A 13,724-nucleotide genomic window follows, 5' to 3' on the forward strand; every position below is an offset into this window, starting at 1 on the left:
GAGAGAGAGAAAGAAAGAGAGAAGGAGAGAATTAAAGAACGCACACTTAGATTCACACAGGACACCAAATAGGACAGGAGAAGTACTCCAGATATAACAAACTGACCCTAGCCCCCCGACACATAAACTACTGCAGCATAAATACTGGAGGCTGAGACAGGATGGGTCAGGAGACACTGTGGCCCCATCCGAGGACACCCCCGGACAGGGCCAAACAGGAAGGATATAACCCCACCCACTTTGCCAAAGCACAGCCCCCACACCACTAGAGGGATATCTTCAACCACCAACTTACCATCCTGAGACAAGGCTGAGTATAGCCCACAAAGACCTCCGCCACGGCACAACCCAAGGGGGGGGGGGGGGCGCCAACCCAGACAGGATGACCACATCCTCCTGCACACCTTTGCATCTTACACACTGCTGCTACATGACCATAACCTTGGCACCTGAAACATCATAGCGGATTTGGAACAGACACTCTCACAGGATAATTCATATATCCTAGCATGACTTTATCGGGCAAACACTCAATATCAAAAGGATAAACTGGGTCTCCGTAGTCTTGCGCTCAAATCAAATTGTATTAGTCACATGAGCCCAACACAACAGGTGCAGACCTTACAGTGAAATGCTTACTTACAAGTCCTGAACCAACAATGCAGTTTAAAAAATATGAATAAGAAATAAAAGGAACAAGTAATTAAAGCGGGAGCAGACGTGACAGTACCGGTACAGAGTCAATGTGCGGTGGCAACGGTTAGTCGAGGTAATTGAGGTAATATGTACATGTAGGTAGAGATATTAAAGTGACTATGCATAGATAATAACAGAGAGTAGCAGCAGTGTTAAAGGGGGGGGGCAATGCAAATAGTCTGGGTTTCCATTTGACTAGATGTTCAGGAGTCTAATGGCTTGGGGGTAGAAGCTGTTAAGAAGCCTCTTGAACCTAGACTTGGCGCTCCGGTACCACTTGCCGTGCGATAGCAGAGAGAACAGTCTATGACCAGGGTGGTTGGAGTTTTTGACAATTTTTATGGCCTTCCTCTGACACCGCCTGGTATAGAGGTCCTGCATGGCAGGAAGCTTGGCCCCAGTGATGTACTGGGCCTTACGCATTACCCTCTGTAGTGCCTTGCGGTCGGAGGCCGAGCAGTTGCCATACCAGGCAGTGATGCAACCTGTCAGGATGCTCTCAATGGTGCAGCTGTAGAACCTTTTGAGGATCTGAGGACCCATGCCAAATCTATTCAGTCTCCTGAGGGAGAATAGGTTTTGTCGTTCCCTCTTCACGACTGTCTTGGTGTGCTTGGACCATTTTACTTTGTTGGTGATGTGGACCCCAAGGAACTTGAAGCTCTCAACCTGTTCCACTACAGCCCCCTCGATGAGAATGGGGGTGTGCTTGGTCCTCCTTTTCCTGTAATCCACAATCATCTCCTTTGTCTGAATTGCTACATCTTTATGTACCTTCACCATTGAATCGCAATGAAACAGTAATGTAGGTTTCTCACTTAAGGGTGGCACAAATTGGGATATGGGGGAGGGGAATGGGCAGGGCATATGCTAAATGAATACTGTAGTAAAAACTAGTGTTTTTGCAGACATTACCATAGTATTTACTACATTATATAACATTCAACATTATATAATTAGTACTACACATGATTGAGGAATACTATAGTGTGTAGTATAGTATTATACAGTAAGTACTGTAGTATTTTTTACATCTGGGTTGACATCAATGTAGCAATTGAGGCCGCAAAGGTAAACAACCGGACTAGGTGGGACTTGAACCAGCAAATGTGTGGTTATGGGCCCACCTCTGCACTAATATACAGAACTTAGTCCTTTTTATTATTTTAATTTAACTAGGCAAGTCACTTAAGAACAAATTCTTATTTACAATGATGGCCTACTCCGGCCAAACCCGGTTGACGCTGGGCCAATTGTGCACCGCCCTATGCTGCTCCCAATCACGGCCCAGTTGTGATACAGTATCGAACCCAGATCTGCAGTGACACCTCTAACACTGTGATGCAGTGCCTTAGACCGCTGCGCCACTCAGGATCCCTTACCTGCAGGGAGGCTCTTGGTAACAAATCTGACATTCTTCAATTTGTGTGTGTACACCTAGACCTAGCTACCTACATACATCTATTTCTCTTTCCTTGACATGGCTAGAGAGGAATCCACTCTGCAAAGGGATAACCTTATTATTCTCATCTCAATGAATACTGCCCTCTTTTGGATTATCATGGTACCACAGTGGAACACAAAGATAATCATTAGTAATAGCAAGTATTGTTTCCCCAACTTAAAAACAATCTAACAACACGGAGGGACATTGATGTTCTTTGTGTTTCATTGCAGTTGGATACTCCTCCATCATTGACATCACAACAAGGACAGCTAACTCTGTAAGTATATTGGTCTGTCTATCAATTGACTATATAGGTAAACAGATGTCACCACCATTATGAAGAATTTTAATTTTCAGAAATTGAGATGCCAGACTGAAGCACTGTATATCTTGACAAAGTCTAACAATACAAGATTTGAGTCCATTTTCACCCATGTGGATCCAGGGAGTCCAAGACTATTTACATCGGTCATTTCTGTTCACAGATTTTACACCTAGAAAACGAGAAATTAAACTTGTGAAAGTTGTGACACTTTCCAGATTATGTCATGATATATGATTCAGTCAAGTTACTGCCGAGTTTAATTGAATGTCTCGTCAACTAATTGTCCATATCCCTCTGTTCTAGGGCTAATGTGACCTCTAAAATGTACCGTGCCCTGAAGCTGGGAGGAGCTCTCATTCAAAATAAACAACAGAGGCTTTTGCCTCGAGAAGAAGTGTATGACAAAATCAACGGGGTGTGGAATTTATCCAGTGACCGGGTACAAATCAATTACTCTAGCTAGTTAATCCTCCAGGAAGTATTTTGAAGTAAAAAAGGGTTTCATGCCTTTACAAGGAAACTAACTGTCCTGAATTGTATCTTGTAGGTAATCTGGGGACCTTTTTCATCACTAATGTTCAGATTGTTTGGCATGCCAATATGAACGAGAGCCTCAACGTCAGCATTCCCTACCTTCAAATTCTACGTGTCGTAAACAAATGAAGTAATCGAAAAACCAGCTGCCGTGTCCAGCCGAACAAATGACCTTTTGAGGTATTGAAAGTGATCAACTATTTTCCTTATTGTCACCTCTCTTCTCTGTAGCTTTCCATCAGAATAAAGAGACTCAAAGTTTGGCCTAGCTTTAGTGATGCAAAGCTCTCAGCGGGTAATTGGGATCATTTCAAATGTAACCGGTAGCATTTGACTTACTGTGTACCATAGAATTACATGTAGAACTAGTAGTTTAAAAGCATATATAGTATATCTATGTAGTATCAGCTTTAAAAGATGACAGAAAATACAGAGAAAATAACTTGGCTTTTGCATGCCATTTACTGTTGTGGCATACTCCTGAGTACATCTTTTTTTGATTTGTTTGGAGACTGGAGGATATGTGCTTTGATTTAAGATCGACCCAATGGTAAAAGCTTCAAGATGCAGTTAAGGAGATCAAGCTCACTCCATCTTTGGAGTGGACTATGAGATGGAGGAAAAAGGTCATTCTATATTATACTGTGCCACACTTTTTCTCATCACAAAAACAGTTCAATGCGTTATGGCTTTGCCATGTTTTAACAAGACATTGAATTATGAATTTGTGTGGCGCGATTCTCCTTCAACTTTTCTCTCTCCCAACAATAATTCCAGCCTCAGCCACTGGAGGAGCTGACGGTGGACCAGCCCCCCCCCCCCCCCCCCCCCCCCCCCCTCCTGGAAATTGAGCCGAATGAGCAGACTGATGCTTTCACTGTGTGTGCTTAGACTGTCATCCCTCCTCTGGGAATCCGTTATTTGTTTTCACACTCTGAAAATAGCAGGTTGCTAAGTCATGTTACACAACATACCGCAAACATGGCTTTATGTTGCCTAGTGCCTATCGTGTTTATACAGACTGAGGTGTACTTTGTCAAACGGTTTGAACACATAACCTCCTATTAAGGCCATTGTCATGACTGATTTCTATTGTTTGCTTCTAAGGCTTACTTTTCTGATGGTAATAAGCAACAAGACCGGGAACCTGTGTTTTCCGAGGAGCTGGGAATTGCAGTTGGGAAGTTGAAGGAGGGGTTCACACTTCAAGGACTGTGGGAAGTTATGGGCTGAAGCATGAACGTTGATAGGCGAGTTAGGTGAACATAGTTCCTCAAATCCATCCTTTCTTTTAAATGACACAATTGACACAGTACAGTTTAAGTTTGAGTTGTATTTTTTTACAGGGACAGTGCACATTAATCAACGGTTCAGTAAAAGTGTTGGTTTTAGCCAGACGGTTGTTTATAAAAAGTACAAAATATTTGTATATTTACTCATAGGTCTGATGTATATAATAAAGACCTGATGCATGTATGGGCAACATGTAAGAAAAATAGTGTGCCATAAATGTAAAAAAATTATACATAAGTGTAGTGTTTGTGTACGTTTTTATTTGTTCAATTAAATAGAAATTGTAAAAGAAAATAGATGAATTGTGTTGTTGTTCAGATGTAATAATTCAACTATTTAAGTAAAGTATGCAATTTTCTGACCTTTCTTAGTTTTCAGAATGTCTTAACTGGGTTTTTGAAATGAGTTGAAGACATAATCCAGTGGCAGGTGGGGAAAACTGAGTCATTTGTTTTTTGGACAATGATCTAAAGGCTATTAACAAACGTGCCAGAGGAGCTCAAGTATTTTACAAATGGTTCATGAGGACAGACTGTTGTATCTGCAGCTGCTCATTGACCCTGCCTATGAGGAAGGTCAGTCCTTCCGGAAATATACTCACATTTAATAATAAAACATGCTCAATGAGTCGCACACAAATAAATCCCCAAAGAGTTTCAGGACTAAAAATAATCATAGTAATTGATATAAATAAAGGTATAATAACAGCTTCAGGGTACTCTGTAGTTCACTATCTTTATTTGAACTATTATATACTATTTTACTTTAATCGTGACAATCCCTGGACAATCATAAATCATTTTGTAAGTGATAAAGAGGAAAATCCTAATGATTCATACAAGTTGCACTTGTAATTGAGTTTGGGGATGTTTGCTCCCCACTGCACAGAACTGCACCAGTCATTTACAAATGCAATGTGTGTGAAGTAGTCATATAACAATAATTGTTTGCCAACTACCACTGACAAGGGTCCACAGTTGTTTCTTTCACTCTGTGACAGCTGTGTGATGCGGCCAACCTGAATTCTTCCTCAATGGAGTGAGTGGATATATTTAGAGGGCCGTAGTTATATTGTAGGGTCTTCAGACCTGGGGCTCTATACTGCTCAGTCTAGTCGGGACAGTGTGCTGAGAGCTGCATCCTCCACGTTCTTGGTCAAGTCGCGTTTCTTTCAGCATGGATCCGAAAGCTGTAAGGGAAGATTTGCGCCTGTTTCAGAGCACCCTGCTCCAGGATGGCCTGAAAGAGCTACTGAACGAGAACAAGTTTATTGACTGCATTCTAAAAGTGGGAGACAGAAGCTTGCCCTGCCATAGACTTATTTTGGCAGCCTGTAGTCCTTATTTCCGAGAGTTTTACTTCTCAGGCGATGCTAAAGAAATGGATAAGGAGGTTGTTCTGGAGAATTTGGACCCCACAATCATGGAGATGATTGTGAATTACATGTATTCAGCAGAGATTGACATCACAGATGACAATGTGCAGGATATCTTTGCTGTGGCAAACCGTTTCCAGATCCCCTCAGTGTTCACAGTGTGTGCGAATTTCCTACAGAAGAAGCTGTCCCCGGGTAACTGTATGGCCATATTCAGAATGGCACTGGTGCTCAACTGCCCCAGACTGGCATTGGCAAGTCGAGACTACATTGCAGATCGTTTTGAAACCCTGGCCAAGGAGGAAGACTTCTTAGAGCTGGCCTCTCATGAGCTTTTTGCCGTCATCGGAGCGGACTCTCTCAATGTAGAAAAGGAGGAGGTGGTGTTTGAATCCCTGATGAAATGGATTCGAAAAGACAAGGAGAACCGCGTCAAGACTCTAGAAGAGGCCTTTGACTGCATCCGTTTCCGTTTACTCCCAGAGAAGTACTTCAATGAGAAAGTGGAAAAGGATGACATCGTCAAGGCTGACCCTGAGCTCCTCAAAAAAATCAAAGTGATCAAAGATGCCTTTGCTGGGAAACTCCCTGAGAATAAGACAGGAGAGTCAGGGAAGGATGCAGTCAACAGTAAAGAAGGAGAGGATAACAGGTTACCTGGTTACCTGAATGATATCAAGAGAATTGGTATGTATGCCAAAGATCTCGTCTTGATGATCAACGACACTGCTGCAGTGGCCTATGATGGCGTTGAGAATGAATGCTTCCTTGCTGCAATGACTGAGCAGATTCCACGCAACCATGTCAGCCTGACATCAAAGAAAAACGATCTCTTCATCCTGGGAGGATTGTTTGTCGATGAAGAGGATAAAGATGCTCCGTTACAATGCTACTTCTATCAGGTAATAAGCTTTGTGTTTTCATTCGCCACAACTGATCAAACTTTAAATCAACACAGTTTGTAACACCATGACTTAGCAAGGGGATGATCTTTAACCACCAAACTTTTCTGTCATCAGAAATAGCTTGATTACTGTAACTTTCTAATATCTGGTTGTTGTTTTTTTACAGCTGGACATCCTTGCTGCTGATTGGATAGCTCTGCCCCCTATGCCCTCTCCCAGATGTCTGTTCAGTATGGGAGAATTTGACAATCTCATCTTTGCTGTAGCTGGTAAAGATCTACAGTCCAACGAATCTCTCGACTCTGTAATGTGCTATGATGTTGAGTAAGTAGGAAGAGTTCATATTCCTATGCTTATTTCCTGTCACAACATGACTGAGGAGCCTGAAACACACTTGAACCTTTCTATCTGTTCCCTAGGAAGATGAAATGGGCTGAGAGCAAAAAGCTACCTCTGAAAATCCATGGTCATAGTGTTGTTTCCCAGAATGGGTTGGTGTACTGTATCGGAGGGAAGACGGATGACAAGTAAGCTTGCTCTTTGTACAAAACACACCTTGTCATGTCTAATTGTTTGATACTAATACAGTAAAGGCATGCAATAGTAGAGGCATGATGTAAAAATTACATTTGTGTAATTTTATAATCCTCATTGTGATGTTCCATCCTTGTTTTTATCAAAGCAAAGCCATCGATAAGATGTTTGCGTACAACCACAAGAAATCAGAGTGGAAGGAGGTGGCTGCAATGAAAATGGCAAGATCCATGTTTGGGGCAGTCGTTCACAATGGGAAGATTGTGGTGACTGGAGGGGTCAATGAAGATGGTCTCACTTCTGCATCTGAAGCATATGACTTCGGAACCAACAAGTATGTGCCTTGACGTTGAAGTCGGTATGATTAGCAACAATGTAACAAAGCCATTCAATTAACGATGATCCCCATTTCAGGTGGGCGCCCTTCACAGATTTCCCCCAGGAGAGGAGCTCAGTAAACCTGGTCAGCAGTGGAGGATTGCTGTATGCAGTTGGAGGCTTTACCATTGTGGCGACGGAGGACGACAAAGTTGCCCCAACGGAAATCATTGACATCTGGCAGTATGTAAACTAGTACCCAAATTGAATCCAATCCCACGTACCCTGCCGCCATCTTTAGAGATGGTCTATATTAAAAGCTCCTTGATAATGTCTAACGGTGAAATGGTGCCATTGCCACTATTGTTCTGTGCCAAAGGCATAACGTCAAACTTCTCTTTTCTCCTGTGGCAGGTATGAAGAGGATAAGAAAGAATGGACCGGGATGCTCAAAGCGATGCGTTACGCCGCAGGGGCCTCCTGTGTGTCTATGCGTCTCAATGTAGCCAAAATGCCCAAATTGTGAACAAGAACACAATAAGTACTGTACCGTCTAGATGTAACATGGAGGACTGCAAAAACAATGTATTTAGATTGACTTTCATCGGGATCCTTCATGATTTGAACGCACCATAATATACTGAACAAAAACACAACATGTAAAGTGTTGGTCCCATGTTTCATGAGCTGAAATAAAAGATTCCAGAAATGTTCCATTTGCACAAAAAGCTTATTTCTCAAATGTTGTGCACAAATTAGTTTACATTCCTGTTAGTGAGCATTTCTCCTTTGCAAAGATAATCCATCCACCTGACAGGTGTGGCATATGAAAAAGCTGATTAAACAGCATGATCATTACACAGGTGCACTTTGTGCTGGGGACAATAAAAGTCCACACTATAATGTGCAGTTTTATGCATTCCAAGTCATGTGAAAACCATAGATAAGGGCCTAATGAATTTATATGAACTAACTCAGTGAAATCTTTTAAACCTGCCTGTCTTTGTAAAGAAACAGTTTGCACCCTACAACTTTTTTGTATTTTATTTATGTGGGACAGATTATTTGGATGTATCAATACCACAAAAACAATGCTATTTCTTATTACACACATTTACTATTGTTTGACAAACGTTACACTTCATATGATACAATCTCTTGGCAGGAGGTGAGATAACTGCATGTCCACTCTAGGATTCGGAGTAGGCAATAACAGCAATTGTTAATGATCTGCCTGCAAATATACATTTCCAAAGGCAGACTTTGTCTCTCACATCAGTAGCAAAAGCAATATACAGTGCCTTGCGAAAGTATTCGGCCCCCTTGAACTTTGCAACCTTTTGCCACATTTCAGGCTTCAAACATAAAGATATAAAACAGTATTTTTTTGTGAAGAATCAACAACAAGTGGGACACAATCATGAAGTGGAACGACATTTATTGGATATTTCAAACTTTTTTAACAAATCAAAAACTGAAAAATTGGGCGTGCAAAATTATTCATGTCATTGATCCAACATCTAGGTGCTTCAGGAAAGCTCAGTAACTATCTTCTTCCTAAGGTATTCCTTCCATGCATCCAGTGTGGAGAGCTCCATATAGTTCCATTCAAAATGAGGGATCTGTTTAAATGACATTACCATTAATCAGTGATGTAGAATGTTATATACATTAATTCCACTTTTGAGAACAGACATTTCACACACATACCTGGACAACATGGTGTCCCAGAATCTCCAGATGTCTTTCTCATCATGATTTCCCCTTTCATGTGACGAGACGGTTTGTAGAATGATTTGGAATCCAAGACGTCCACAGTAACACTGAGTAAGTGAAAAAGGGAGAAAAAAAATCTGCAGCTGGCTCTGCTCACTGTAGGCCACTGCCTGGTGGTGTCTGTCCAGAACACATTCAAAGTCTAGGGAGATCAGAAGAAATACAGCTCACAACTAGAACAGGTGACACATTTGATTACCTTTTGAGTTTAACACCAATCCGCTCTGGACACTCCAACCACACAGACCGATTCAGCTCCGTGAGACACAGGCGGATCCGCCTGCACGTCAGGCAGGGCTACCACATAACAGAGAGGTTCTCTTATCCCTTTAGCTTTATCTGAAAAGAATGTTTTCAGATAGTAGGGGATACAGGATGCTGGCTTTGTCTTCATTGGGATATTTCTAATATAATTATATAACAAACTTTCTAACTGGGAATCCAGCTTGGCAAGGAAATCCACGTTGACGATTTCTCGAATCAGGTCCTCCGGGAAGAAATCAGCCACAGGCAGCAGATGGGATCAAGTACCAGCAGATTGAGGTCAAAGAGACCTGGAGGAAGAAGATCAATTAATTTGTCTGGTCCTTTTGATGAGTTCCAAATACAAAAATGTAACATAAACCACAATCACTTACTGATGTGAGGTATGAAGTGCTGAATGCAGATGTCAAACAGCTCATCCACCCTTGCTGGATTATAATTCAGTACAGCAAAGGGCAGCACGGTGGCATGAAGTTGCTGAGTACTGAAAAGAAAAACATTGTTCTGGTATGGACTCGTTCTATCCGTCTCTACATATATACAGGCAAAAGAACAGTGTTCCCTGATGTGAAATAAAATGTAATGTCTCAAAGTACCTTGTTGATGTGCTCCATGGTCATGCTAGCTACGCGGTCCATTAATGGAGTAGAGAGGTGACTAGTCATGGTCAGAAAAAGGGCCATCTCGGGCACATTGGCCCAGATATCTGGTTCTCCAGCCTCCGGAGCGTAACCATGGTCTCCTCCAGCAGAATCTCCTCAAACCATTCCCCTGACATGTACTTGAGCTCCTCCAACATCCGGTCCAGGCACTCAGCCTTGCGCAGGCACTCATGCACGCAGCGGTTCAGTGCAGCAGACGCACACACTTGCTGGGAGTGTTGTGTCGGTAGGACGGGTCATTGCTCACCCACTTAGCGACAGCCATTGCAAAGGTTCATTCAGATTACACTGGAGCAGCACTGCATCCACCCATGAAATTACGCCTTCGTCGAGTCCAGGTAGCATGGTCACCTCATATGGGTAGACACTGTCCTGCAAGTAGCAGTGAGAAAAAGTTGTATATGCCTACTTTGTATAGTATGCAATAAGAGTGACCTGTCATACAGGATCATAGTGGGCAGAGATAGATCTTTAGAATAACCACTCACTGAACTAGGATGTTCCTTAATTTAGTGAAGAGCTCTGGACTCTGGTAATGCAGCAGGATCAGGGTTTGTGTGATCCTGGATATCTCAATGGGCTTGAAAACATGTAGGTTCTTGTGGACTACTGACACAATCCTGTAAAGAGATAACTTACTTCAGTTGTATTGTCTAAATGCAACTTTCAGACAAGGCTGTAACAGAGAATTAACTTACTTTGGATCAGCTGCAGGTTTCTACGCTGAATCTCCTCCAGTGTCTCTGCCACAGCCAGGGCCCGCTGGCATTAAACTCCTCTGCCTAAAGCAGTGTTGTACTCTCCAGCCTGAAAGAGAAGTACTTATCAATGAGTTGGTGTTCTGCCCTGCCATAGGGCCAAGAGAAACAAACAGCTTGGTGAAGGAGAAAGGGTCTATGCTTGAGTTCACTAGTTCCACTAGACTATGTTTTGCAGCCAGGCTAAGTCACAGTTGTAGAAATGGAGTGACTGGTAGAGGATCCTGCAGAGACATGTCCATAATTATTTTTATGTAATATCAAGGACTTATAGATTACTGGAAGTGATCTTTTTTGTGTACCTCACATCATCAATTGTGGAGAATTTTTTATTCAAAATGTCAGTGATCTGACCCATCAGAGGACTGTTCTGCAGATGTTGATCACTTAGGGAGACAGCAAACTTAAACAGTGAAGGCATCAGAAATCTGCAAAACAGTGAATTTACATCTGTACACCAGCTCACACCCCTCAATGATTCTGCTGTATTTAATGGCAAATATACATATATTTTACCTGCATAATCTAAGCCAAGCCTCTGAGACCAAATGATGAACAAGATAATCATATGGTTCCACATTGAGCCTTCAAAGATACAAGGTTGATGTGAAAACGTTTTTTTAAAAACATTTCAGGACTGATATAGGCTTACCCACCTAGCCAACATCTGTACCTGAGAACATTTTAGAGCATGTCCACCAATGTGAAATCATCCACGAGCTCAATTTAGTTCCCAGCCAGCACCCGGAGAGTCAGGAACTCAGGGTGGCTTTTAAAGAACTCAAAACGTTCTCAGCATCTGTTGCTTCTCTCACTGGAACTGCCAGAGCATGACCATGGCACAGCCAACATGGTTCACAGTCAGTTTAGCCTTGTTCTTGCCCACCACCTCCAACACTTGGTCTTCACCTTAGCAGGTGCCAAGCTGCTCTAGAACCTGGTCCCGGTTCACTGCACCCCCCATGCAGAAACCTGCAAAAGTAGAAGCTCCCAGTCACAGCTTGGAGCCAAAACAAGGCCATGGGGCCTAGTTCAAGTGAGAATGGAATGCCACATCTTCAGAAGGTAACCACTGCCAAGATCAGGCCAACATAACTTAGAATCCACAGGGAAGGAGAAATGCCTGCATATTCCTTTGGTGAAACATCTGTAGAAAGAGAGCATTGTGCAAATTATAGCAAAGATAAATACATATCTCTATAAAAAAAACGAATAATGTGAAATTAAGTACATACCTAAACCATTCATTCATGCATCCAGCAACAATGTCACAAACACATCTGACTGACAGTGATGGTGTCCTTATTCATATCTAACCAGCATGTCTATACAGTATAATTATAATATTACAAAATAATTTTCTTGGCAAATTCTTATCCCTCATCATTGGAAAATCGTGGTTTTGACTTAGACGATTAAACGCAACGACACGATTTACGACAGAGTTGAGAGGCCATTCGTGTGGGCGAACTAGAGCACAGACGTCACATCAAATTACGTTTTTATCAAAACCTACTGATTTCAGTACCCAAAGAATAGCCCGAAATTACACACGACATTGTTCTATCTAAAATATAGTTTATTAAATATAAACACGTAATTTAATATGACTTCGGAGCTCCAATTCGCCCACACTATTCGCTGCCCAACTTCATCGTAAATCATAGAGTTAAGTTTAGTCGGCTAGCCTTAGCATTGACATTAAAAGTGTGTCATGCTATTCACGTGAGGACAATGTCAACGTCCGTCCTGTTACGAAAACATCTTGCCGTTTAAGCGTTACTTTTCGAACACACCGATAGCGTTTTTGGGCAAAATAGTATGCAGCTTCATCTGGAAATGTATGCAACAAAAGTTCAACATTCACCTTCTGCTACCATTTCTGTCAAGCCGTTTACAGTTACGCACTGCAACGCAATGCTGCAAGGCAAACGCAGCGTTTCATTGGAAATTAAAGTAATTATGGTGTACAAAAATGCAGTGCCGGTGTGTTCCAAGTGTTAACTGGTGTAAATCTATTTTCGTTTCCGTTTGATCAAATTGTGAATTTGCATAGTTTCGTTAGGGAACACATACTCTGAAATGCATGTGCGCAATAACTAAATTCGCCTTTGCACTCCTAATCAACGCAATTTTTGGCAAAGAGTAACGACTGCAAAACTTAGTCCACTCTGTTCTTAACAGATTCTAATTTTGGGAACAGAAAACTGCATTGAGATCAAAGGTTTCACCAGTGAGGAAATTAGCCGAATTTAGGCCAAAACCATCTCGTTCCAGCTTATCCCACTGGGCTTCCCACTATCCCTCTCACTACTTTGTTGAAACGCCAAACGGAAGCTTCACATTTATGCATCCGGTGATTTAATTTTTTTAAAATTGTGTTTATTTTATTTATTTTGTTTTAAACAGTATACACACAATAAGTATACACACAGACAATGATAACATATGCTAGGTGGTACAACAAATTACAGATTATACATAAACTTAAAAGAAACACACATCTTGATTGTTTTAGCAGCTTTCTTATTCGAAGAATGTAGAATGGTCTTAATGTACTGCTCGAATTCCGTATAGAAAATACGGAAGAGTGTTTTTTTTTTATTATTACATTTACATTGATGAATATGACATTTTGCCATAAGCACAATTAGATTCATGAGGTAAATTGTTTTTTATTTTTCCTTATTATAGCAGCACATTCTTCCATAAAAAAAAAAAAGTAATCAAGAATATTAACAATTATAAAACTATGAATATCTTTCCATAATTTCTTTCCATGTAGACAATGCCAAAATAAATGCTAAACTGTTTCTGGATGCTCAACACAAAAAGTA

General features: G+C 41.5%; 1 protein-coding gene and 2 long non-coding RNA genes across 7 annotated transcripts; 1 reads left to right on the forward strand and 2 right to left on the reverse strand.

Annotated features, from left to right (window-relative positions):
• The first annotated feature begins 5,471 nt into the window (after positions 1 to 5,471).
• LOC110520088 (kelch-like protein 41a) lies at positions 5,472 to 8,141 on the forward strand. Its single transcript, XM_021597125.2, has 6 exons — positions 5,472 to 6,572; positions 6,742 to 6,899; positions 6,995 to 7,102; positions 7,258 to 7,443; positions 7,524 to 7,670; positions 7,842 to 8,141. The coding sequence occupies exons 1-6, from the start codon at positions 5,472 to 5,474 to the stop codon at positions 7,951 to 7,953; spliced, it is 1,812 nt and encodes a 603-aa protein (XP_021452800.1). The 3' UTR covers positions 7,954 to 8,141.
• A 319-nt stretch (positions 8,142 to 8,460) lies between these two features.
• Positions 8,461 to 9,751, reverse strand: LOC118958916. Its single transcript, XR_005047693.1, has 2 exons — positions 9,138 to 9,751; positions 8,461 to 9,049 (listed from the first exon to the last, which is right to left on the reverse strand). It is a non-coding gene; the product is annotated as an uncharacterized LOC118958916 (long non-coding RNA).
• A 90-nt stretch (positions 9,752 to 9,841) lies between these two features.
• On the reverse strand, positions 9,842 to 13,206 carry LOC110520089. Of its 5 annotated transcripts, none has more exons than XR_002472936.2 (7): positions 12,123 to 13,206; positions 11,544 to 12,034; positions 11,190 to 11,315; positions 10,828 to 10,936; positions 10,618 to 10,749; positions 10,064 to 10,501; positions 9,842 to 9,951 (listed from the first exon to the last, which is right to left on the reverse strand). It is a non-coding gene; the product is annotated as an uncharacterized LOC110520089 (long non-coding RNA). The 5 variants fall into 5 exon arrangements; XR_005047671.1 differs by having other exon boundaries at positions 11,404 to 12,034; XR_005047677.1 differs by having other exon boundaries at positions 11,190 to 12,034; positions 12,755 to 13,206.
• Between the last annotated feature and the right edge of the window lie 518 nt (positions 13,207 to 13,724).

This window comes from Oncorhynchus mykiss, chromosome 3, assembly GCF_013265735.2.
Source record: "Oncorhynchus mykiss isolate Arlee chromosome 3, USDA_OmykA_1.1, whole genome shotgun sequence".
NCBI classification, from domain to species: Eukaryota; Metazoa; Chordata; class Actinopteri; order Salmoniformes; family Salmonidae; genus Oncorhynchus; species Oncorhynchus mykiss.